At 33.2% G+C, this 26,774-nt stretch overlaps 2 protein-coding genes across 4 annotated transcripts in view; one reads left to right on the forward strand and one right to left on the reverse strand.

Moving 5' to 3' along the window:
- The window catches only part of LOC142975542 (pancreatic lipase-related protein 2-like), a 31,017-nt gene extending 19,732 nt beyond the window's left edge, over positions 1–11,285 (reverse strand). For both annotated transcript variants that reach the window (XM_076118462.1, XM_076118460.1), the window contains exon 1: positions 11,209–11,285. In XM_076118462.1, coding sequence (XP_075974577.1) covers positions 11,209–11,257 — 49 coding nt within the window. In that variant the 5' untranslated portion in view covers positions 11,258–11,285. The remainder of the gene's footprint in view (positions 1–11,208) is intronic.
- LOC142975541 (putative fatty acyl-CoA reductase CG5065) lies at positions 55–25,822 on the forward strand. Of its 2 annotated transcripts, none has more exons than XM_076118457.1 (11): positions 55–299; positions 19,931–20,040; positions 21,481–21,597; positions 21,905–22,027; positions 22,389–22,514; positions 22,961–23,108; positions 23,821–23,922; positions 24,242–24,428; positions 24,547–24,653; positions 24,990–25,119; positions 25,518–25,822. In XM_076118457.1, exons 1-11 carry the CDS (start codon positions 152–154, stop codon positions 25,756–25,758), a joined length of 1,539 nt encoding a protein of 512 aa, XP_075974572.1. In that variant the 5' UTR covers positions 55–151; the 3' UTR covers positions 25,759–25,822. The 2 variants fall into 2 exon arrangements, with proteins under 2 accessions (XP_075974572.1, XP_075974573.1); XM_076118458.1 differs by lacking the exon at positions 55–299 and adding an exon at positions 14,849–14,936.
- Positions 25,823–26,774: the final 952 nt, after the last annotated feature.

Raw genomic sequence — 26,774 nt, forward strand, 5'->3', positions numbered from 1 at the left:
ATTATATACAACCTACCTCATATTTTAATGTTATTTTGAATCATATTCGAGTTAACTGGCCCCAATAAAACCATCGGGAAGAAAATACATGGTACTTAAAAAAATATCAATCGCGTAGGCTTCCAGCGAGAGACTAGTCGGCTTTTGCAAAATGGATTTAAATACTTGTGTATTGTATGCAGATCCCATGAAATATGAAGATATTCTATTGCCTTTTTCGTGCACTCCGGTGACCTCGGAGCTGCTATGGAGAAATTTCCCAAAACAAAATTTATTAGGGGCGCGCGAGAGAAAGAGAGGTAAGATTATTTTATCAATTAAATGGAAACTATAGATATCTTTCTATTTTCTTCTCCGCCAGCTGTGGTTATTTGATCCTTATCATGCACGGTGTTTTACTTAACATAATATACTCGTATGTACACAGCGGTCATACATATTTCTATAACTGTCGTCTGGCCTCTTCGTTTTCAAGGCTTCCGTTAACCTAAGATTAGACTAGCCACAGCCGTCAGAATTATTAAAGTGTTTCAAGATATCTATGACTTCTGACATACGAATATAGGGCATACATATGTGGAACATCGAAGTGAGTATAGAAATATAAGCGCCAACCCTCCTACCTGCGCCCCGTGATACGTTTTTCTGGGGATAAAGTATACTATAAACAATCTGCATACCAAATTTGATTCAAGCCGTTGCAGTAGTTTGCAACTATCGGCGCGATTAAGCAATAAACATCCAAATCCAAAATTTAGCATTTGTAATATTAGTAAGATTTTAGGATTTGACGCGTGGTTTTAAATAAACAAGGATTATGATCTTATTATAAAGGTCAAGTAGCTGGACCATGTCTATGTCAATGTTTTGTTGATGGATAAAACCGCAATTTAATCTTACCACAGAAACTTTATATTAAAACATGAGATACTGTTGCTAATGAACTTGGTCAACAAACATACAAGATCTCCAAGTGATCTTTAGAGATAAAAAAATGCATTGTGTAGTTACCAGCCATATACCAATACCATTATACCTGACGTGAACCTGTTTAAATTTTCTACAAATCGTAGCAAGTGGCGTTCTTTGCTCTTTGTTCACCCCTTAAAAAAAGTCGTAATCTTGTACAACATATAATTATTATTGAGCTAGGCAGAATTATTTATTAGTTATGTTAAGAAGAAAACAATTAATATACGTACATTGTAAGTAGTAAAGAGAATGCTTCCTTCCTCTTATAAATATTACGGAACAAAGATTTAGCAATCCAATACAGAAAGTTCCACGATACACGAAGTAATTCGAGTATTCCTATCTTATTTCTGCAAACTAATCCGAACTAATACCAATTAGTATCGGCTTTTGGCTCTAGTATGTTTCACAAGTCCGATCGAAAGCTCTATTTAATTAATGAATTCTATCAAAACAATCTCCATGGAATACTACTTGGTTCGATTGGTAACTTCGAGAATATTTGAGTTATTGATATTAGAAATAACTTCAGTGGCTGTAACAAACGGTTCGACAGTGACAATCGTAAATTATGTACGACTGTATATTTGAACTGCTAAGGCATTTTTATCGAATAGTTACGTGTTTTGTTTCAAATAGTATGTCTATGCTTTAATTTTTTAGTTCTTTCGCAAAGCAGTTACCTTGGCAATTTTGTTTTAATTGGTTCAGCAGATTAAACGCGAAAAAAAAACAAACAATCAAAAATGTTATATGCAAAAGCTGGATATCTCGCTTTTACACACAGCAAAAGTTTTTTTTTTCCTTTTCATATTTTAACATTCTTAGCACACGATACGCAGGCGAGACGGTAATATCGTAACATGCAATCAGGAATTTGAATGAGTATGATTGTAGATAGATTGATAATATTGTTTTTATTTATCATAATGACTAATGGTTGATAACTGCAGGTGTTTTGACAGATAGCTATTGTTTGCGGTTTTTCGTATAGACCGTACTGAGAGACATCAATGGTTTCATTCCATTTGGTAATTGGAACCGTATACATACGTTTGTATATTAGATGTTCACAGGAATTAGAGTACCAAATGATTTGGACCTTTCCTAGGTACGATTCTACGACTGCGACTGACAAAATCCATTAATACAGGGTATATAGGCAAACTTGATCAGAAAACAAAGCAGTTTTAGCTTTTCGTTATCTTCAATGCAATGACTATAAAATTAAATATTTGTGGTAAATGGTAACCAAATATTTCATACTAAATTTCATGTCAAGTATTTTTTATCTCAGACAGGATTATTAGCCTAAATTTTCCAATGCTGTACTTCCAAAAATACAATGCGGTAAGCTATGTATTTTGATAACAGATACAAATAGAAATAGATTTTCTGAAAATACCTCGACCGCAGATAAATTAAAAAGTTATTAGCGAGTGATTGGTAACACTAACTAGTATACATATCTTATAATCAGCTTTTCAAATATTTTGCTGTCATCGTCAAAACATAAAAAAGAAACCACTTATTTTTATGAGCTTTCTTTCGTGTTTCAAACATTCCATAACGACTTGTACCATGGAACAATGAGACATTATAATCATAATGTCACGTAGTTCATAATGTATGTAACAGAGACAATGTAAATACATTACAAAGCTTGTTCTAGCGGCAATTTCTTTGTTGTTAAAGTGAAAACAATGTTTTAAAGTACGACCTAGTTGTTAAAAGTCGCTTAGAGTTGTCGTTTTCGTGTTATAGACTAAAATATGTTCTATACGTGATATGTCAAAGATAATGAATAGTTTAGTGAATGTAGAAATGTAGTTATTGATTATAATCTACTGTTAATATAAAGTGTGGATTCACGCGACACATATAAATGAAATATTAAACACAGGGCGAAGGGAAAATTTAAGTGAATGTATTTTTGTTTAAATGAAATTAGGAGCATACAATTCCTACGAATTACGTACGTACATAAAATCTGGCCACTTTCACATAGAGGTAGGCAGACTTTAAACATTAGAAAACTTTGACTCTACTAGTAATTACACTTTTCAATCCAAATTCCAAATCAACGATAATTATATTTAGCATTAAGACTTTAAGTTTGTGACTTGATATTCCGTCATAAATGTTTTTTTTTGTACCAACCGTTGTATTTGTGTGAAACCAATTATATGTATATATTTATTTTGGCCGTTTTCCTTAACACAACTAATAGTTTCCCATAGCGTGCTTATAGTCGTGTTCGAAACATATAAAGTGTGTTAAAATGGAAACATTAATGAAATAAAGTAAGTTAATGCAAAAGTTTAAGGATGTATGTATGTTTGTTGCTCTTAAACGCAATAACCTCTGAAAAGATTCCAATATAGTTAAGCCAGTCGATATTTTAAAAATCAGGATGAGCAGTGGACACATATAGCTAATACGTTTAAAACCAAGAAATCATCAGCTTTGATAACTATTTGATATTAAGATAGTTATCAAGTTATAGAACATTATGTATGTTTGTGAATGGCCTTTTTAAGGTACCGATCACTCAATACGAGTTCATTGACAGCCATTAATTTGTCTATTTTAAGATTCAATACGCAACATGTTACACATTTCTTAACCTTGTGGAATGTTACCATACAATTTAATTTCCACAAACAGGTTATTACATAGTAATTAATTAACTGAGCTTCTTTAAACACGCTCGTAGAACCTTATCGAAGTATATTGCTAACCGACTTTAAATACAGAGTAGGTTTTTAATTTGACGCGAGTTTTATTTTATGTATGTCCCTCGTTCAAATATGCGTAGATTATTTTTTTTTGAGAATCATATACAACATTTGAACCATAGTGTATATTATCTATAATCGTTCCTAAGTTTTGTAGCGATTTTTTATTCAGAAAACAAAATATATTAAACAAAATATAATGAAATATACAAAATGCTAGAACAAAACGTGGGAAAAATACATATCTTCTCTCTTTACAATTGCCTAATGCTACTCATTCACATAAACAACTAGTAGTAAACAGTGATTCTCATAAAGTACTATTGACCTCGCCTTGATGTGTCTCGGCCCTATTTTCTTTGTACAGTCACCTGCAAAAGTCGCTGTACATTAAAGGTCTTCAAAAACTACGAGTATGCATATTAGTTCATCGAAAAAACATTTGTCATTTATTGAAATGTTTAAATCTAATAAATGCAATGTTTTGTTAAAAGTCAAATCCGCTACTCTTTATAAACGGTCAAAAACGCTGTTTTAGTACATAAATACGGCAATGATGGTTGCACAAGTATAGCGGTAAATGTGTGATTAATAAGAGGTTTTTGTCTTCAATAACAGATAATTCAAACATTATAAATAAATAAATCAACATAGCTTAAGCATTAGGATATGCATTTTATCAACACAATATGTGTATTTTCGTTGACATGAAATACCTTATTCTACTTTATTTTGTTTAAATATTTATAAACATTTCGAAATAAATAGCTTAAGAAAATATATACTTGTAAACTGACTTTTATAGTTGACTGTACATCGTTCTATGGAGCATTGCATCAGGACCGGTTTATTAAAACCAATGAAACGTTCATACGAATTGACTATGGTTAATTATGTGCTGCCGATCGTAATAAATGTTCGTAAAGACTTCTTGGTACACGCAACATTTATTCTGTAGTTGTTTAGATCGTTTGTTGCTTTTTAACCGACTGCGTGACGCAAAGGAGCGTAATGTGTTTGGGTCTTACAAATGAAGTGTATATTGTATGTTTATTCCGAGGTAAAAGCTAAATGCGCGGGTGTATTTTCGAACTGAATCTAGACTAGCTGAAATCTTTTTTAAAATCTATACCAACTGTCAATGTAACTACATTTTGAAATTAACTCTACTTTTCGACTAATAAGAGGTTTACGCAGTCTTTTTAGTCTCTGTTGCGTGGTCCGAGGATCCGCCTGTAGCTTTTTTGCTTAGTATATCAAAAGTCCATGTTTTTTTGTATAATCATTTTATTTATAGGCATGTTTAAATCATTGCTACAAGCTTGAGTCGTTAACGAATTATCGTATTTTTAGATACAATCAATGTTTTGTACGGACAAAAAAACTATTCTGTCATTCATATTGATGTATAGTGTAGTCTGTTGTATGTTCAATTGATTCACAATTTAACTATTGAACTCTTAGAGTCAAAGAAGTGATATTTGATAAGATTAAGGAAGACTTTTTGGTTTACAAATCGCTTAACCAAATAATTGTAAAACATAAATAAAAAAAACCGAAACACTAACCTAACAATTCTCGTATAAAATATTCCCTTACAAAGTTAATTATAAATGAACAGCCAGAATCACGGTGTAGTAGGTACCTATGGGCACTGTAACCTAGCGGCGTCAATCAAGGTGCTATAGTTATGCTCCCTTAGGGAGGCAAGTTTAGGTCATGACCTGACGTTGATTACCGGACGGTTAAGCCCTAAGGGGTAGAATAAGTAGTGCTAGTTTACACTGTAGGACTTAAGCTTTGGTTTTCTGTTGAGAAATAAGTTCAGGTATATTCAGAAATAATAATATTTTTGGAATTTCTTACTCAATTACATAAAACATATAGAATAATTAGTCTGCAGTACACAAATATTTATTAATTATGTAGTCGATCATCGATTTTGTTCTCAGTAAGCTAAGTTTACCATTTCCCTATTATAGAGATATAATAATATAAAGATAGAAATACATCGACAAAAAAAATCTGTTTAAAAATATGGTCAGAAGCCGTTGAAATGTTCCTACTAGAGAATAATTGCGGCCATAAAATACGTAAAAACCAATGAAGTGCTTTATAAACCTAAACAAACTAATAAAACCATCAAAAAATTAAGTAACGTGGGTGTGGTCTGTGTTTCAAATATCCGATGATTTAATTTGGTACATTATCATATCCTGCTTGCCTTGCAATTCCTTTTGCATATTGCACGTGGAAGTTAATTGCATGCGAAGGTTATGATTTGATGTGTCCACCTTGGCGCGAAATTATATCATATTTATAGTTTTGTTTCAAGTTCTTGAGGTAGATTACTAGATTTGCAACTTAATCCCACCTATTAAATTCTGTGAACATTAACACTTAGGTGAGTAATTATCATACATAAACACTTAGGTGTATTAGCAACGATTATAAATAAAAAAAAGTGCTATAAATATTTTAATCGTATAAGATAATATTATTATTTAACTTTTTTTATAATATACTAGAAGCCGCCTCCGATTACGTCCGAGTGAAAACCTTTTCCATGTAAATCCCGATCCCTCGGGAACTCCGGGATAAAAAGCCTATGTGTTATTCTGGGTATTCAGCTACCTACATACCAAATTTCATTGTAATCGATTCAGAAGTATTGCGTGAAAGAGTAACAAACATCCATACATACAAACACATTCTCACAAATATAAGTAGGATTTATTTTATTAGTAAAACATATAACAATACACACAATATGTACTTGTATACGTAAACTGTAGTGAAGTCATAAGCACTCTACATTCATCTATACTAATATTATAAAGCTGAAGAGTTTGTTTGTTTGTTTGATTGTTTGTTTGTTTGTTTGTTTGTTTGTTTGAACGCGCTAATCTCAGGAACTACTGATCCGATTTGAAAAATTCTTTCAGTGTTAGATAGCCCATTTATCGAGGAAGGTTATAGGCTATATATCATCACGCTACGACCAATAGGAGCGGAGTACGAGTAAAAAATGTTACAAAAACGGGGAAAAATTTCACCATTCTCTCTTATGTGACGCAAGCGAAGTTGCGCGGGTCAGCTAGTCATAAATATGAGTAACGCAATCCTAGTTCAGTTATGATGAATGACAATGTAAGTATGTGTACAGTTTTTCTACAAACGAACATTAAAACATGACACGTTGTTTGAAGAGGCTTAATGTCTTGTCACTTTACAACTGTTTTTTTTTTCTAAATAAGGAAGATTTATGATCTTATGCGTTGGTATCTACGTGTACAAAATGTGTTTGTAATTTTTTTGTTTATTTATTTGAGAAAAACTGTGTTTGTAACGTGATTTGTAGAGGTTTTTTACACAGTAAGGAAAATTATTATATACTCGTTAATGTATAAATACTGTAAAATTGTTGAAGATTTTACGTAGTTTTGTGCTTCTTACCGCAAATCCAAGAGTATTTAAATCCCGTTTAAACCATTGAATAAATATGCGATACATGATTGTACATGAACCAAAATCAATTAGGTAAAATTGTAAAGTAGAATGTAATAGTTTATTTTGTTTTTACATTTTCAAATCACAGAGCGATTGTAATTACATATTTACATACTTATTACATCGCCTGTTAAAGTCAAAGGTGTCGGCAGAGGTGTACGAAAATACACCCGAGTTTCGCCATTAACAATGTTAGTCTTATCTTACTAAATATCTTGTTTTAAAATCAACTATTGTACTGACATTTTCTTTGCTACAATAAGTATTAAATGTAATATTTTCCTTGTAAAAGGCTACAATTAAGTATACAGGGTGTAAATGACAGCTAACCGAAAACTTTACTGGTAAGTTTGTGACTCTGTATGCGCGAAATTTACTCCAACGATATTTCTCGGAAATGATTGGTTCCCGAGTTAGTCATTTTTGAGCGTTCAATGTATAGTGAACAACGCGATGTATCTCCGCGCATGCCTACGAGATTTCTGGCGGCGGCGGCGCGCTGAGCGACGACATGTCGCGACGCGTCGTAGGTACATACGCGTACCACCACGTCTATGCGCTCACTAGTATGCAACGCTATCATTAGATAACAATCTTATGTATCGTTTATGGTATCGTAAGTAGGCCCGTATGTTACAATAGCTCATAGTAAAATTGTAAGTAGGTAGGTACCTACTTGGCTTACGTGAAATCAAACAATAATAGCAAAACGTAACCAATAATAAGGAAGTGCTAAAACAAATTGTTATCAATGTCTATCAACACGCAAATACCTGGTGTATGGCGAGTTTGAGTACCTTTGGATCGGGACGTACAGGTGCAGAGCACGCCGTGCACTTCCACGTGCTTCACCATCCATAACACATCAACATTTCTTCCTATTTACGAACACAACTGCACTTTGAAAACAATAACAACAAAAATAATAACAATAAAAACACTAACAACTCAAAACCGGAACAATAACAAGTAATAATAAACAGCAGTTCACACACGACACGACGAATAGGACATAACGAACGACACCGGTGAAAAGCTTCCGTCTTCCGCGAGCGAATTGCTCGAACTATCGATCAAAGAGAGCCGCCGGCGCGGGCGCCTCTCCGCTCACTCGCGCCGCCCCTCGCCCGCGCCACCCGCTCCCTCCGCGCCGTCCGCACGCGCGCCGCCGATTTGGTGACGAGCGACGAGTTAGGATCCCAGCGAGAGATTAGATTCAATAAAATATTGATGTGGTATTACTATTTTTACTTGTCACAGTTGTTACTGGTTGCATTGTAGTTTTATTCAAATACCAAATAACATTACAAACATTATTGATGTAAGTTTAAAAAACTTTGATATTTATAACATAAAATCAGCTTAAAGTAAATAAAATAAACACGAAACGTTTATTTAATTAAACCATAAAAAATGTAGGTACATAACAATGATAACAATCAATATCCATTAATATTCTTATCAGAGAAACTAACTTATCATAATTCATAATCCCCGGAGAATTACTTAGCATCCATTTTGCCGCATCCCATCTATGTAACATCCACGCGCGGTCGCGGCGGCACGCGTCACTACGGCCATCTACTTTTCGAGTCGCACCGCGCTTGTATGAAGTATGAATGAGCGTGTAAATATCGAATAGAATTTTGCAAGAACAAATGGAACAAAGCGACAATACATGTTAAATTGTTTATTAGAGATTTTTATAGCGCTAAAGAATATCAATAGGATTTTTTGTTGTTCTGTATGTATTTGTACGTGTAATAATAAGATATCACACATTTTAAATCTTATGAATTTACCTTTTATCGGAGAGCGGGATAATTATGTAATTTTCATTTTTAACATAGAACAAATACTAAGTAACGCTGCATACTAGTGAGTGTGAGGTTGACAGCTGTGTGCGTAATCGTGTCTGTGTGGCGCGCGTAGGTACGCGGCGTGACGTCGACCGTCGCGGCCGGCCGCCGCCGGCGCGGTGTCGTTGGCCGAACAGCTGATAGCGAATTTATACGTTGTTTTAATCCATTGCTGTTTTTTGTGAAAAACAGTAATATGACGGTGTTTTTTTTCATATTCATGTTGCATTGTGTAGTATTAACGAAATAATACCAGAAAAAATATAAAAAAACGCATAAAAAATCGGAAAAATCAAGAAAAAACCGATGAAAATTTTCAACGCCATAAGCACCAGAATCGTGTCTAAAGTCATTTTTTTTCGTTTTCGGTAGGCTGTCGTTTACACCCTGTATAACAGCTAGTTGAAGTCGATATCCTTGACTTGGTCGTGCTACAGTCCTCGGTCTGATGCGCACTCACTTTTATACAGCACAACACTAAGTACATTACTTATTTTCACAAACACTTGGACTGTTTAGCTTAAATAACCACAATTAATGAACAAAATATACATATAGTAAACATTACTTCCAATACAAAAATTCTACTTATATAAATGCGTAAGTTTGTGAGGGTGGATATTTTGTTACTGTTTCACGGAAACACTGCTGAACGGATTTAAAAGAAATTTAATATACAGATAGTTTATAACCTAGGATAATACATAGGATACTTTTTACCCGGTAATATTTTTTTAATGCTGATGGAATCGCGGACGGGAGCTAGTACTGTTATAAGACTGTACCTTTCGGGCTTGTGAAAGTGTTGTTCTTTGTGTATGTTATGTTATAATTAATTAATGTGATACGAAAAGAGCACTTACTACGGTTATACTTAGACCATTAAAAAAAAGAGAATTATAACAAAATATTTTTTTAATTGTACATTCTGACATTTAATATAATCACCATTGTTCATGGTTTTTCTTTCAATATTAAACTTCCGCTTTACAAACATAAATATATACCCAACGTGTTATATTGTGCGAGTCACCAAATATTTACTTACTGATAATTTAGTAGCTAACTTTATCAATAAATCTAGCGATATTATTCAGTAATTTTCAAGGTCATGAGAACCACGTCAGAAGTTGCGTATTTCCTATATCGGTTCTAAATTATATCATAATGTTTCCGTAACGAATTTATTATATAGGTATCTAAGGTCTGTCGCGAAAAAACTAGTAGGTCGAGAAGCCTTGACGTTTTTCCTCACACAACTTCGTTAACGGAAGACTAACGCATTCTTATCAATTCGGCTAATATACGATATAAAATAAGAAGTCTTTTAAATTACAGTTTTTGAATTTATTGTTATTATGGTATTAACTAACTATGACTCACAATGTTTTTGGATTAACGTTGAGCACAAAATATTCAAGAAATGTTAACAATAGCTAATTAAAACGTAATTATGTTACATTCGTTAATTGTAATTTACTTGCCATGATTACTGATGCAACCTGTTACTTCTAATGCACTATGGCAGTTCATCGTGATCATAATAATTTACATAAATTTTAATAATTATTGGTCATAGAATATTGAACTAATAGATAAATCGCAACAACTGCAATAAGATTCACTCTTCTCAAAGATTATCGTGGGTATTGTTGACAAATAAAAAGCTTTATCTCCCTAAAAACCGGAAAGCGAACTGTTATCAGTTTTGCAACACCTGTCAACACGGTCCCCTCACCACGTGCTCCGGAAACGCACGAATGCGTACCGAAGTTGAACGAACGCAGACGCAAATAGTTTTGAACTTCTGCGGTACGCTGTACTTCGCACCGGTTAGCACCCTTTTACACAACAAGTTTTCTTTTAACCACAAAACGTCTATGTAAAACGCGATAGTTCAAAGAAACGATTACCTGTCTGGCAGAACAATAGCTTATGATGGGCAGCTGACAGAAAATACAAACCGACACCGCTCTACGTTTACCCGTTACATTTCTTTGCAAATGTATACAGAGAAAAGTCGCGCGTATTTAAAAATACAAAAATAGCATCGGCACACATTCTCCTTCTCACACCGTAATAGATAATTTGGTAGTTTATTGAGGAAGTCGTGATTGTTTGTTCCGTACCTGTTCCCCACCAATATCGCTTCCAGCCGTCTGTCACAGCGCGAAACATGGCGCTACGTGCGACGCCGACTACGCGTGGCGGCCAACTGACTGACATACCAGCGGAACTTCGCCGAGAGTGTGTGAAAACGATAGAAATTCATAATTTAAAATCGATTCATTATTACCTTTGCTTCTGAATCAATTGTATGGCATTAATTTTGATACAAACGAGGAGTTCTTTTTGGGGTCTGCTGTTATGGAGTGGGCCTTTTATGTGAGTAACCGACAAAGGGCTCTCCGTCGCTCCCTGATTCAATTAATCTCTAATTAGAGTCGAGAGTGCTCTTAATGTTGAGTAGAGACGGATTTGACATCGTAGCCTGTCACTGAAGTAAATGGAAATCTGACAGCACGATGGGTTTCAGCGTCCATATAACTGAATTGAGGTCAACTGTGTCAACGCAAGTATATATGCACACATTTTCATGCAAACGCGACACCTTTTGATGGAACCTTCGAATAAATTACGACCTACGGGGATTGGAATGAGCATTCCGTAGATAAACTATGTAAAAGATAAAACAGGAGTTATTGTAAATTAGCATACTTAAGCTGTGTGTGTAATACAGTGTATGTAACATCGGTAGTGTTACTACTACCTGAGGTATCTATCATTTTATAACAATACGTTTGTGGAAAACTCGATCATTGGGTAACAGATACCGGTTATAAAATATCTATAAATCATTCGAACTGAATTATGCGTAATGGGTACAATTAGCATTCAAATATATTCCTATTTTATAATACTGAACAGCGAAGAACTAAAAATGTGTTTGTTTATGTATTAAAAGTAGTATTTGAATAAATATTTATTTATTAGTTTTTTATACAAGTAAGGTGTGATATGTACGTAATTGAATCCGTAGATCGTAATAGAGGATAGTAACAAGGTCCAATATCGCAAAATATTCGATAAGATACATCTCAAGTCACCCTGAACATGTAATGATATAAAACGAAGTATTCACCTTACGTGTTACTTTATCATTTACTCAAGATATCTAGATAACGTTTGTAGTATAATGATGAATCATCTACGTTTATAGTTCGTCTGTAGTAACAACGAACTGGTGTTGTTGGGTTTTCTTATTATGATTTTTTTAGCGAATAATAGCTATAAGTTAGCACTCTACATGGACACTAATGTCATAAATGAAACATCGCGTAATATTTCGGTCGTTTTTTACCTCGTTTTTATTAATTTCCTAGTTTGATTTGCATGTTCTAAACCTACATTGATTTTTGAAGGTACGAAACTAAAAATATATTTAGACAGATGATAATAATCGAACAGCGAAATCCGTAGTCATAGTATGCCTAAGTATGTCCACTGGCTATCGAAACGAGCACTACTTTAACATAGTCCTTCCCCTAATAAAGGTATAAGATATTGCATGAGAGCTAATTTGCCGCTCAGGGCTTTTGTATATAACACCAAGACGGTCCTTATGGGAAGTTCTTTATATGACAACAATTTTAAGAAGAGTCTTATGCTTTTGTGTTACGGAAGCATATAGTATGCCTCCAAGCTAAAAAAAAAATTGCTTGTAGGCCTCCTATAACTATGGTTTGTTCTATTTTTAGGCCAGAAGCGCTACAATGATTAAACTAGGAAATCAAATCGATTAAAACCTTGAGAACATATTTGATGGCATACAAATAACCTGTTAATCTCTAAATAGATATGAAACCTATAATCTCACGCAAAATAGATTAAACACTAATAAAAATGCTAAATAGATCGGTGTACTAAAATGTTTCTGTATCTATTTTTAAACTTCAAAGTCAAACTTTTTAACTTCTATAAATAACATATCAGTATTCGACGCTAAAATATTAATGTTTATTCTAATTTAAATAAATATTTAAATGTTTATAAACATTTATTTAAGTAATAGTACGTTTTAGTATTGGGTTAAATTTTCATCACACGTTAACGTTAAACAATAAACGGGAAACTCGCGCTTTTAACTATGTGTTGTGTCAATATAAAGTTGCAAGTGCACTTGCAGCTCTTACATGAATGAAAATCTAATTATTTTATTTGCCTAATACGAATATTGAATAATAATGTCTCCTCTACCCATTATTAAAATCGTAAAGAAAAATCTTTTTAGATCATAGAAATGCATTAGTTCTTAACTCTATGGATGTCTTGTCTTGTGACACCTTTTTTTCTAATTTGGATAACAAGATTTTAAATCATAGTGATACATCTGTATGTACTTACCCATTTGGGTTTAAACAAAGATATCTAATCAACAGTAGGTAGTAGTAACGGTGTCACGCCGGTAGTGAGAGCGAAGCGTGACGAGCGCTCTATCGCGTCTTTAGACCATGTCGTGTATTCAACATTGTTCCTGAATGCTTATATATCTTGTACTTTATTATACCAATTGTAAAGAAGAATATTTTCTCAATTTTTGTATAAATCTTGAATCGAAACTTGCGAAGATATTTAACAAAAGTTTTTTCGTACTCAACCTCTATATCAATTATCCTGTCTTCGAAAGGTTAAATTCCAGGTGTTCAAATTAAAACATCAAATATTAAAAACAAGAAGGGAAAAGAACTATTAAGAATCTGGACCTACGATTTAAGAAGTCTGTGTATAAAATAGCAGCAATATTAACGCGCCTGTTCATTTTATTTTTCTTCAATACTATCAGGAATTTTCGTTGCCGTATTATATTTGTCAGGCGCAAAGAAGCCTAAACCATACTTTAATTCTGGAGGTAGCTTGGTAATATAAAATTGACAATAATATATTTTCCATACATATACCGTCCTTTTATTTATTATAAACTTTATCCACCACTCATCGGCGAAGCCCTAAGTAACGGTAGAGTCACTCAAAATACTCGTCTAAATCACAAAACGACTTGTAGCAATATTTAATTAATGTAATTTCATATCAAATAATATAAATAGTGTAGCAGTTGACTTCTCAATTTTAGTTTAAGCTAGATACTCCATTTTTTTTTAAATAAAATAATCATTTAATGATTAAGTTACACATGACTTTGTTAGTTAAATGAAAGCTTGTAGACTACAATTATAAATACATACAAACTATAACATACATACTATTGGTGTCTAATCGTATTTCGGAATGATGTGCGGTGTATGGTAGAGCGTACGGCTGAGTGACTAGCAATTAACCCGCGGCTGACCTGCGGGTTCTGAATTTACTAGAAAACCCATTCTGACTTTTATGTAACATTTGGTTTTTGATTACAAAATAATGCTATTTTACATTACTAATTTAATTTTCTAGTCCAAGATGTTTAATTTTAATTTAGCGTAGTTAGCGATATATCGTTAAAACTCTTTTAAACGCTACTAATATATAAAAAGAGTCCAAATTACGCCACAAGATAAACACTAAATGAAACATGAACTCATCCTTTTATTGTCCTACCAACGACACAGACAAGTGAATTTTCTTTTATCAAACACTCGCTGCACAAGGAAAAGTTTTTGACCAAATGAAGTGCGACGCAAGTGACGTAAAGTTTACGTTTTAAAACTTCGTAAAGGAAACAAGCGAGTTAACACTTCGGCTGTATAAAGTTGCCTTCAGTTGTACTGTAGCGCCCAGTGTAAAACATACTAGACTATTTATTCTGTGGTTAACGTACAAACGAGGTTTTCACACAATAAACTTAACATAGCATTTTTGGGTATGTAATATTTTTGTTACTATTTTAACAAAACGATTACAAAATCTATCTTTTGGTTGTGGGAATTTTCATAAGGTTTTTTTTTTGACAATATTTAAACATGTTTTTTTCTACGACATAGTTTTTGTTTGTATTCGTGTTATCATAAATTGCACGTAAAAGACGATTAATTTTAATTCCGATTTTTAACATTAACCTTTAAAAAACAGATTTTTAGTTTTTTTGTGACAGATTTTCGATACCGATGATGAAAGGATATTTTTGGGATGTATATCAATTTATTCAGTTTTATGACCGCATTCTAAACCACAATTTTCACTTTAAGCGGTTTAGTGTAAATAAGTAAGATATGCTTGTTTTATTGAAAAAGTAAAGGATAATTAAACTCGTCGTTAAATACCTGACCAATGGTAAAACAGGACAAAACTATGGGTTTAATTTGACAGCAGTTTAATTTTAACCATAGTTAAAATTAGTAATATATGTTCGTCGAGGATAATCACGATGGTTACAATCAAATGACATTATATGTTGCATCGTGTTTAAAAAACAATTTAAAGCAACAAATTAGGTCACTGGACTGGGCAGACAAATGCAATGTTAATTTTTGTAAACGAACTTGTTTTTCTCATAAAATTACTTATAATTTCATGCTAATTATCGCTTAACACTTTGCGTCCTACAAAAAAAAACCTAAAGATTTTTTTTAAGAAAAATATTTTTTGTTAATAAGACAATGCTTACATCCCAATCCTGAAAGAAAAACTAATCTATAGAGGTAAATAAAACCTAACCTTACTTACTTTAACCTTCGTGTGAATCGAGCACAGTAAGGTTATAGTAAGTAACTATTCTGTAGTTAAGAAATGCTTCTGCTACGATTCATTGTCACTTTTTTGTGCCTAAGCAGGTGTAAGGCACAATAGGAAAATACAATGGAAAACCTTTATCGTTATGTAAATGCAATGAAAGATGTTGCAAAATTGTGCAAAAAGGTCAGGTGCGTAGTACTCGTAACCGGCGGTCCTGTATGACAAGATATATGGATGTGAAAGAGGCAACTGCCTACCCCTATGAAAGAATATCGTTCTTATATTAATTTGTACATAGGTGACGTATAACCTATTTTAACGTTTCAGATGTTTTAATAACAATAACATGTTGTTTGGTTTTCTCGGTAAATATTTATTGTTTGTTTCGGGGTTATTTTTCATTTTTGGGACGGATAAGATTTAAAAAATTGCTATTAAGAAGTTTGAAAACGTTTTTTTTAAATTACTGTGTCGAAATAATTCGTCACTTACTCAGACAGAATAAATTATTATGTTTTATTCGAGGCGCCCATAGCCAGTTGCGCTCACCGGTCGGTAAACGATCTGTGGGTTAAGCAACCCTTGGCGCGGTCATTCCATAGATGGGTGACCGCATAGTGGTATTTGAACTGGGCGTCTCCGTGCTTCGGAGGGCACGTTAAAAGTCGGTCCCGGTTGTTATCTACTACGATAACAGTCGTTAAGCCATGTCAAAGGCCTTCGGGCGGCTTGAACAACTTTGACACTAGGTTGACCACTAACCATACGATAAGAAGATAAGAAGAAGATTATGTTTTATTTATAACACTTGATCTGAATATTCAATCATTTTGTCATTTATTATTTACTAGCTGACCCGCGCAACTTCGCTTGCGTTACATAAGCGTTAAAAATTTCCCCGTTTTTGTAACATTTTTCACTGGTACTCTGCTCCTATTGGTGGTAGCGTGATGATATATAGCCTATAACCTTCCTCGATAAATGGACTATCAAACACTGAAAGAATTTTTCAAATCGAGCCAGTAGTTCCTGAGATTAGCGCGTTCAAACAAGCAAACAAACAAACAAGCAAACTCTTCAGCTTTATAATTAGTATAGATTAGTATAGATGTCCTAAAACTGCTATTTGTGGATCATTAAAATACCTATCTAATTCATGTGAAGAAAAAAGAAGTTATAGTAGACAATAATAACCACTGTCTTATTTATGTTATAAAAATAATGGCACGTTTACAAAACATCAGATTGTAGAATATTGTAAACTAGCCGACCCTAAGAGAATGGGTCAAAATGTTCCCCGTTTTTGTAACATTTTTCGTTGCTACTCCGCTCTAATGACCGTAGCGTGATAGCCTATAGCCTTCCTCAATAAATAGGCTATCTAACACTGAAAGAATTTTTCAAATCGGACCAGTAGTTCCTGAGATTGGCGCGTTCAAACAAACAAACAAACAAACTCTTCAGTTTTTTAATATTAGTATAGATTGTTATCAAGCCAGTATTTCATTTTAAGTGATTTATAGCTTCATCGCTGTCGATTACCAGTCGAGTACCAGTTTCTAAAAGCGTGTTTAGGTCTTAGGTACCTAAACACCCTTTTAGAAACTGGTACCAAATTATTTAACAGTCAACGCAACATATAATTACATATGTTTTTTAAAAAGTGGTCGGTATTACATTGATTGTTTGTATTTAAGGGCTCGCACAATAGCTATAATTAGTTCAGAACTTGTCTTAAAAAGTGTTTTTATTGCATTTTTGACGCAAGATTTCATACGTACGTCATTGCAGTTTTATTTTTTTTAAACAGAACCTACTTATTTATCGTTGATGACCTTTAAAAATAACAGGGTGCTACACAATTGACGAATGTTAAAAAAAGTCGCACGATGAGATTATTTTTTTAAATCTACGTTTTAAAAGAATTGTGAAATGAAAAGGTTGGCTATCAGATTTTTTAAAAGAACTTCCACTCCGTTGACTTATTAACGGTGTTAATGTTTAAACCAAATAATAAACGATTGAGTTTTATAACATTCTTAATTCAGTACGTATTTCCAGAAGCTAATTAAAGATTTACAAGTACAAAATTATTTTCTAAATCATAATTAAGTTATTTTCATCATTATTTCATTAAAAAGACAACTCCCGCACTAAGAATTGCTCTTGTGTCGCGGGGACTTTTACAAACATACAAACAACGGACACAAAGCACAACCAGACCCGAAACAACTATTTGTGGATCGCACAAATAATTGCTCCGTGTGGGAATCGAACCCACGACCTCCCGATGCAGTGGTATCGGCGTGGTGACCTAAACCACTGCGCCACGGAGGCAGTCAATATTTACAATATTTTACAAGCATATAAAATAAATAATTCGATAGCAGAGCTCTCTGCATCTATCGGAGCGCTAGAGAACTACGTAAAGCGTGCCGCGTATGTTCCGGCCACCCTTAGCTAAGGGCTGCATGTTTACATGTGTGCACATAGATGGCACTTCAGTCGTATGAAGACCAGTTTTAACTTTACGAAAACCTCACTTTATAAAAAAATGGATACATATTTTATCTGTGAAAAAACTGCTAAGGATTATGTTTTTGGTAAAATGTGTAACGGACTGATAATTATTTACTTTTTAAGACATTTGATAGATTATACACGAAATAATTCGAGCTTTCAATATATTATACCAGTATTAGGGTGGTAACAAAAATATAAACATAATATTATTCTTGTTTTCTTTCAATTAGTGATTTATTTTGTTATCGTCGTCACTATTGACCATTGTGTATTGTGACGGGTGTTAAGATAACGTTACTTTATTAGGTGATCAAAATATAACATTAATATGATGTATGTTTAAGTACTATATTATTTAACTTTACTAAAATAATATTTAAAATAAAAATATATTATTTACAAAATTATTCAAGGTAAATCTTGAATGTACCTATATTTGTTAAAGTGAATACTTTTTATTGTAATAGCATTATGTATTTTAATACATTATGACATAATTTATTTACGAATAAAAATCTGTTTGGTAGTATCGAACGACAAGTTCTTAAAATTGTAGAATTCGAGAGATCATTGTTTGTCGAAATCTGATGAATGGTCGAATAGTCACGTTTATTGAACAAGCCCATGGGCTTAGCCGCAGATAATTACGGCAAACAATTAATATTGAACGTGTGTGATTATGTCCGCGTTAGATGTAGCTCATTACAATTACTGCGCGTAATTATTCCGCGTGACGATATTAACGCTATAAGTGATATTAGGATAAGAGACGTTTAGCCATGTCAAAGGCCTTTCGCTTGAATAATTTTGACACTAGGTTGACCTTACGATAAAATATAATAGTGATATAAGAGCTATACTGTTGATGTAAATAAATAATAATCATGTCTGAACTTTCCTTTGAACTCCCTGAAGTTGAGAAAGGTTGTTGACTCCTAGCGCAGCATGTTTCAAGTTTTAAGAGAAGTTTAAAAAACGATATTAAGGATTCTTTGGCACTAAAGAACTTGACAGTGAATTTCACTTAATGATTATCACTAAGTCTCTACATTTGAACAGCCAGTACATCGTGGGTACAATATAAAGTAAAACTAATATGTACCTATGAAATTAACGTGTAAGTAACAGATTAATCCCAGTGCTTTATTTTCTGAATCCTTGGAACCTCGTTAATCCACTGATGACAAATTCCGCGTATGGTCCTTCCACCCTTAGCTTAAGAGGTGCGTACAAACGGAAGACATTTTTAGAACGAATCCTTCAGTAAGACGCGTTTTTGGTCTAAGCGTTAGTGTTAGTGTATAGCGACTGTTGATTTCGGGGTCTCGGATTTGGATTCCGGGACACGTTATTTAGCTTTTTAAATGTTTGTTGAAATGTTTTCAATAGAATCCTGGAGTTTTGTAAGGTATATTGCAGCAGGCTTGCGCCCTATTATATTTGTTCAATAATTTGAATGAAAAACGAGACTGTATTTCATACATTTGTCTGAATATTAGGTCGGGAAAAAGTCTTTTCGCATTATAGTATGTATGAAGGCTTTGGCTTCAAGAGTTTATACATACTATAATGCGAAAAGACTTTTTCCCGACCTAATATTAAACAGGCGTGAGGTAAACAAAAAAAATATGTTTCTACCAAATTGTTTTTTACTTTCAGGTGACCGTAAATTGGGGTCAATAATGTTCGACGACAAAGATTCAGCTGTGGCGTCTTTTTATTCCGGGAAGTCTGTGTTCCTGACAGGTGGTACTGGATTTCTAGGAAAGGTATCTTTCAGATTTCCACGTAGATTTTGTTCCGCTTAATTGCTTAAGTTTTGCTTTTGACATAGTATTAAATACAAGGAATCATTTAAGAGTTTCTTTTGCAAACGTGTTCCTATGGGCTGCTGAAATATTATTGTCTGAACAGTTAGCTTTACGAGTACTTATTTATTTGGTAATTTCTTTGTCATCAGTCTATACTAAATTGTAGTTTTAACCGAAAAACAATTACTGAAGTAACTAATAGGAGTAATATTAATTCAATTCATTAGTATCGAAACCGTATGGAATTTATTGACGTCATTAGTTTTGACTTATTCAAGTTAGATATCCATAATTCAATGGTCTAACCGCTTTACCTAACATTTAATCAATTCGGACCATATACGTTTTTGTTACTGTAGTTGACTATTAAGCACCGCATTTATTTGAATAATATTGTCACATCTAGGTATTTATTTGAATACTAGCTGACCCGCCAAACGTTGTTTTGCCATGTAAATTACAAAAATATGTATTGTCACTTAGGGGTATGAAAAATAGATGTTGGCCGATTCTCAGACCTACTCAATATGCTCACAAAATTTCATGAGAATCAGTCAAGCCGTTTCGGAGGAGTATGGCAACGAAAACTGTGACGCGAGAATTTTATATATATATTTTTTTTCGTGAATCTAAACCATTCTCAGATCCCCTTGAACACACACAAAAAAAATCATCAAAATCGGTCCAGTCGTTTAAGAGAAGTTCAGTGACATACACACTTACAGAAGAATTATATATATAAAGATATGTCAAAACACATGACGTAAAACCAGTAACTAACTCCTTCGTTTTTGATTCGTGTCTCTCTTGTTCTCAATTCAATCTAATTACAATAAATGAGACACATAAGAAAAGAAGAACTCTAGATAAATTAATTACCTACTTTATAAGGTAGCTAGGCTCACAACAAACGAGGCATGCGCCTTTCTATTTCCATTCGCTTAATTAGTTGTCCTTTTCTACAACTATTGATATTTTTCTCAGAATACTATAGTATGAACAACAGAAACAATGTTTATAAGAATACCTTTTGATATTACATACGTTCGCAGTGAAACCTCACAGAGAACGTATGTTTTAGCGGTATTTGCAATAGCATTCTCCAATTAGCAATCATTTGCTTTGTGCTCACTGAATCTATCCTCACAGGGAATTCCTAAAGTTTCAATCAAACTTAGACTGCTTTCCTCTGCAACTTGGTTTATCGAGATATTATTTACTGTTACATAAGTACAGATTACCGATAGTATTATCACAATTGTGTAGAAAGGTACAAAGAGATCGGAACAAATGCCGCAGATGTGTTTTGCTTTTTATCTTTTTGAAACTTTGCAAATATTACTTGTCTTTTCGGTCATAAATATTTTTATTATATTTAATGAGTCATTTTTATTCCAGACTTTAATAGAGAAGTTACTGTATAGCTGCAGTGGGATTGACAAGATATATGTGCTTGTACGCGATAAGAATAATAAACTGGCGCGAGACAGAATGGCGAAAATAACTAACTCACCAGTAAGTGGTCTAAATGTCTTTTATGTTATTTCTTTGTGATTAGCCTAAAGACAAAGGTTACATATTTCCTTGGATTTTTTAAGTTTTTTTGGTTCTTTTTCTCTTAAGTAGGGATTCTAATGTGGTGGTGTCTAAATTTATTGATTGTAGATGGTTGTAAAATGCATCGTTTGCTATTTTTATTGTTATAAAACATAAAAACAAGTAACATTCGACCTTTCGAGTTATTAAGTTTTCTTTGTAATCATTTTTTTTAGATTCCTTATCTGATAATGAAATATAATTATTATTTTGTTATTCTTTTCAGCTTTTTGACAGACTAAGGATGAGTCGGAGTAAGGACTTGAACAAAATAATTCCCGTAGTTGGAGATATTACTCGTGATGATCTTGGATTACTGCCTGATGTTTTAAAGACTTTAGAGGAAGAGGTTAGAAACAGAACAATAAACTTATTATATATATAATTTTTCAATATTTATAAGTATCATCAAGTACTATCGCACATCACATTCAAGATAGCGTAGGCTACGCTTTTAAGAATAAGCCATTGAGAGTTTTAATACACCTACGTTTCGCCATGTTCGTTTTTCAGTCCCACATATTATTCAATCAAGATATTACCTATTATTCTACAATATATTTACATTCGCATCTAAAACATCAATCTAGTTTATAGAATAATACAATTTGTGTTTTTTGTCTCGTAATTAAATCGCTCTCTCTTTCCTCGGTCTCGACTTACTTATATATTCACAAAGTCATCCAATTACGTTTTAAATATGTTTCCAGGTGTCCATAGTGTTTCATTTGGCAGCGACGGTGAATTTCAACCTGCCTCTAAACAAGGCTTTGAATATTAACGTCAATGGCACCCATGAAGTAATTCAATTATGTCGACGGATGAAAAAATTGCAGGTGAGGGGATTATACGTAACTTGACTCGTGTAAAGAAGCAAAAGTACTGCAAAGAAAATAATTAATGATTGTTTATTTTTTCATAAAACTGAAAAAAAAAGAATAATTATTTGGATTGAAGTTACAGCAGGTTTGGCTTTTTCAAGCGTTTGCAAATAATATTACTCATTTAATTTCAAATACATAATGACATGCGTAAAAATAAACTTCAAAGCATATTAGGTATCTTCCTTCTGATACAAGTTGTTTCTTCGAAATTTTATGATAACTATTTATTTCCATTATAATTTTTACAAATAAATTTAAACAATTTAAGTCAACACAGCAGCAAAATAGTTGAACCAGTATCGTAATTCCATGGTATAGCCAGTAAATGAGTTAATTACTTCATGAAACTGTTATTTATTTTTATTGTAGCGTTACAATAATATTTATATTTTACACAGGCATTTGTGCATGTTTCGACAGCGTTCAGTAATTCGGATCGTTCTGACGTAGATGAGGTTGTATATCCCATGCCTGTAACTTATGAACACGCTAGAACAGTTGCGGAGTTACATTCTGAAAATGAAGATGTGATGAAGAAGATTTTAGGTAAGTTTATCTTTTTAAAACTGATAATATTGTATTATATTTAAATTGTCAAATAAATTAATACATTGTTTAATACATTTCTTGAAAGTATGCAAAATCCGCACTTAGCCAGCGTAGTGGACGAAATGCCTAAAGCTTCAATCGATTGGGGGGAGACCCTTGCCCAGAAGTGGGATAGTAAGATGTTAAAAATACCCTTTCAATCTTTATGTGACTGTTAAAAGAAAATGTTTGGAACATTGGATCTGTTTTAGGAACTATATTTAAAAGTGCTAAAGGATTTTATTCTGAGAAAGTGAACCAAAATAGGCTATCCAATATTTATTTAAAGCTTGTAAAATAAATTGTAAAGCATTTTAAACGCATGACATTATACACTACAGGCTATTGTCATTTGTTCGTGTGTCCCATTTTCCAGTAAATAGGGGTATATTTAGGATCGTAACAAACAGACCGACTGGCTCTATAGCGATCCCAGGAGCATTTCGTCGTGCCAATTTTATTCTGGAACACTAAAAATATCATTACTTATGTGTTTTTTTTTTTCTTTATTTATATAGGGTTATATGTCCATTTAAGGATAAGTGAACCCCAGCGTTTCCTAAACAATACATTTACACTAACAATAATACTTTCAATTAATTACTGAATTTTACTTATGTGTTTTTCTACTTTTTATCATTATTATATAGAAGATTCTTACCGTTTCCAGGGAAGAAACCTAACACGTACACGTTTTCAAAGGCGTTCGCTGAAGAACTAGTAAAGAAGGGGTGCAATGACATACCGTCTGCTATCGTTAGACCTTCTATAGGTAATGATAACGTTTTCTACGTAAAACCTCTTTAGAGCTTTGAGGAAATATTGCTTTGTAAAAATATCTTTTATGCTGTTATGCTAGACTTTCTAATTAAATTTTCTTTACAAATGTTGTGCAAACGTCTCTGTTTACTTGGAAATAAGGAGATTGTTGTCATAAATACTAAAAAACTTTTAGGAATTGATATATTGTGTAATTTATTGATTGATATTCCACCTACAGCTGAAGCCGAGTCAATATATCTGGGCATAAATATAGAAATAATGAAAACATTTATAATTGATACATCAAGGTCTTTTTTATATTATTTCAGTGATGGCTGCCCTAAAAGAACCATGTCCTGGTTGGATTGACAGTTGGAATGGTTCCACAGGGTTGTTCGTGGGTATGCCCACCGGTACAATGAAGGTCGTTATAGGCCGAGGGACCAACGTCACCGATCTCATTCCAGTCGATTTAGTTACAAATCTAGTGATTGTTGCTGCCACTAAATGTCAAAAGTACGTGTATTAATATTGTTTTCATTTCAAGGTTTATTTTTTTCTTAATGTCATATGTATTTCTGATAAATACGTCAGCCAGTTCTCAGAAATAATATGTATTTTTATTTAATTTTAGGTCTGAAGATGTAAAAGTCTACAACTGTTGCAGTGGGACGTCAAACCCTATTACGTGTGATCAAGCTACTGCGATAGCAAAACGAGTAACATTAAAATATTCTTTAAGTGAGTTATTTAAATAATTATGATAAATAAGTTGCTTATTTTTTATTCTGTTAACAATATAATATATGTATATTACACACAGTATTAAATTTAATATTATGCATTTAATTATCACTTTGTCTTACCACCATCTACATATGTCTTCAATTAAATATGAGAATGAATTACGTTTTATTCATCATCCGGTTTCCATAAATGTTTTGAATAGATATATAGTTCAATACGTTAACGCATAACAGCAAACCCGTAGTTTTGAGCCCAGAGGTCCATAGACCATGCTGGTTCTCTTTTACGTAGAGTACGGAGTATTTATGGATTTTGGTACGTTGCTTTCAGACGAGCTGCCGTGGCCAATGCTAATATTCACACCAAGCGCGTTCCTGTACTTAGTATTGAGCTTTGTGCTACAGATTGTGCCGGCGTATATCATCGATGCATTCTCGTTAATAACGGGAAAGAAAGCCATGTAAGTATAAGCGAAAACGTTATAAAAATGTCGCCCTGTATCCACTTATTATTTAAGAATATTTTGTTGGTCAATTTAAAAATGTTGCTTCATTACGTGTGGTGGGTTCGAATCCCACCCGGGACAAATCTTTGTGTGATGAGCACGAGTATTTTTTCTGAGCCCGGATGTCAATTTATCTATATAAGTATGTGTTTAGAAATATATAAGTATGTTTATCAGTTATTTGGTTACCATAATACAAGCTCTGCTTAGTTTGGAATCAAATGACCGTGTGTGAGTTGTCCAATGATATTTATTTATTTATTTTATTGATTTTGTCATATAGATTTCTGCAGGATGATTTTACTGTGCAGGATGGTGCTAGGATTTGAACAAATAACCTTATCTTATTTCAGGCAAATGAAAATACAGAGTAGGCTGCGAAAAGTCGTGGAAGCAGTCAAATTCTTTTTACTCTATGAATGGAAATTTAGTGATAGCAACGTGAGAGCTCTCTGCAAGTCTTTGTCTGCTAAAGATAAAGAAATGTTTAACTTCGACGTGACTACGATCAACTGGGATACGTGTATTCAGGATTACGTGCTCGGAGCTAGAAAGCATTTATTAAACTTAAATGATAGTAAAAAAATATCATAATAATATTGGTTAAAAGCTAAAACTACGAACGTGGAAGGTATTGTTTTGTTATCGCTGATCGGGTTCTAAACAAACACACACCTAGGACTTTCACTACATATAAATAACGAACTGTTAGTTAGCAGGTGGAATTCCTACAGAATTTTTAGTACATTCCTTGCCACTTTTTAGGCGTAATTATGTGTGTGAGTTGTCCAATAATATTTTTTTTTTATTTAGTTAAATGCCTTTCTGATGTATGTCTCGTAAGCTCTTTTTAGTTGTTCAGTGTTTTGTCTCTTTCATTCGCGGAAAGTTTGGAGCTCGTTCGATAGTGACATAACATAGATTAACAAATCAATGCTTATTCCACGGTTATTACTAAGTTTCTACTCTTTTCAAAGTTATGTGGGTGTTGAAGTTGATAGTTATCTTTACGTACAATTATTTTTATTGTGTGCTAGTCTGTAGTTCTTAGTGAGGAAGTGTCATGTTTATATTGTAATTATAGTGCGTTACATTATTATTAAGTTAGTTAATTACGTCCGGTTATTATATAAATAAAATTAATAAAATAAAACCCTTTTTTAATCTCAGGAAAACCAAACCTTCTTGGTATGCTCTCCGAGTTTTGATCACCTTTTCATCAGTGACAATATACGTACAACTGTCAAGTTCTTACAAGCTCAACCACTCTATAAACAACTCCCGCGCAATTGGCTAGTTTCAATCAAACTGTCCGGTAGAACATTATTAAACTTCACATATTTTTCTTCTTTTCCCTCTTCAACTTACCTACTATAAGCACTCTAATAGAAATTCTATGAAAAAGTAACACAATAGTGGGTACAATCGGGACATAGCTTATTATAAAATCAATTTTCTGTTTCTAAAGCTACATGTGCGGCGGTCGGCGGTCGGTGGTCTAATATTTATGAGCGCTACACTAACCTCGATTGCGTTATTCTCTATATTAGCTTTTACTTGCGATTAATGAAAAACTATTTTATTTTGTTTTGAAAATGATTCATGGAATA

This window comes from Anticarsia gemmatalis, chromosome 9, assembly GCF_050436995.1.
Source record: "Anticarsia gemmatalis isolate Benzon Research Colony breed Stoneville strain chromosome 9, ilAntGemm2 primary, whole genome shotgun sequence".
Lineage (NCBI taxonomy): Eukaryota > Metazoa > Arthropoda > Insecta > Lepidoptera > Erebidae > Anticarsia > Anticarsia gemmatalis.

What these genes read in the sequence shown, in the direction of transcription:
- LOC142975541 (XM_076118457.1), top strand. Translation starts at nt 152, where the DNA reads ATGGATTTAAATACTTGTGTATTGTATGCAGATCCCATGAAATATGAA. An exon ending in CGAAAATAACTAACTCACCA is followed by an intron (nt 21,598 to 21,904) that starts GTAAGTGGTCTA and finishes TATTCTTTTCAG; the next exon opens with CTTTTTGACAGACTAAGGAT. An exon ending in TAAAGACTTTAGAGGAAGAG is followed by an intron (nt 22,028 to 22,388) that starts GTTAGAAACAGA and finishes ATATGTTTCCAG; the next exon opens with GTGTCCATAGTGTTTCATTT.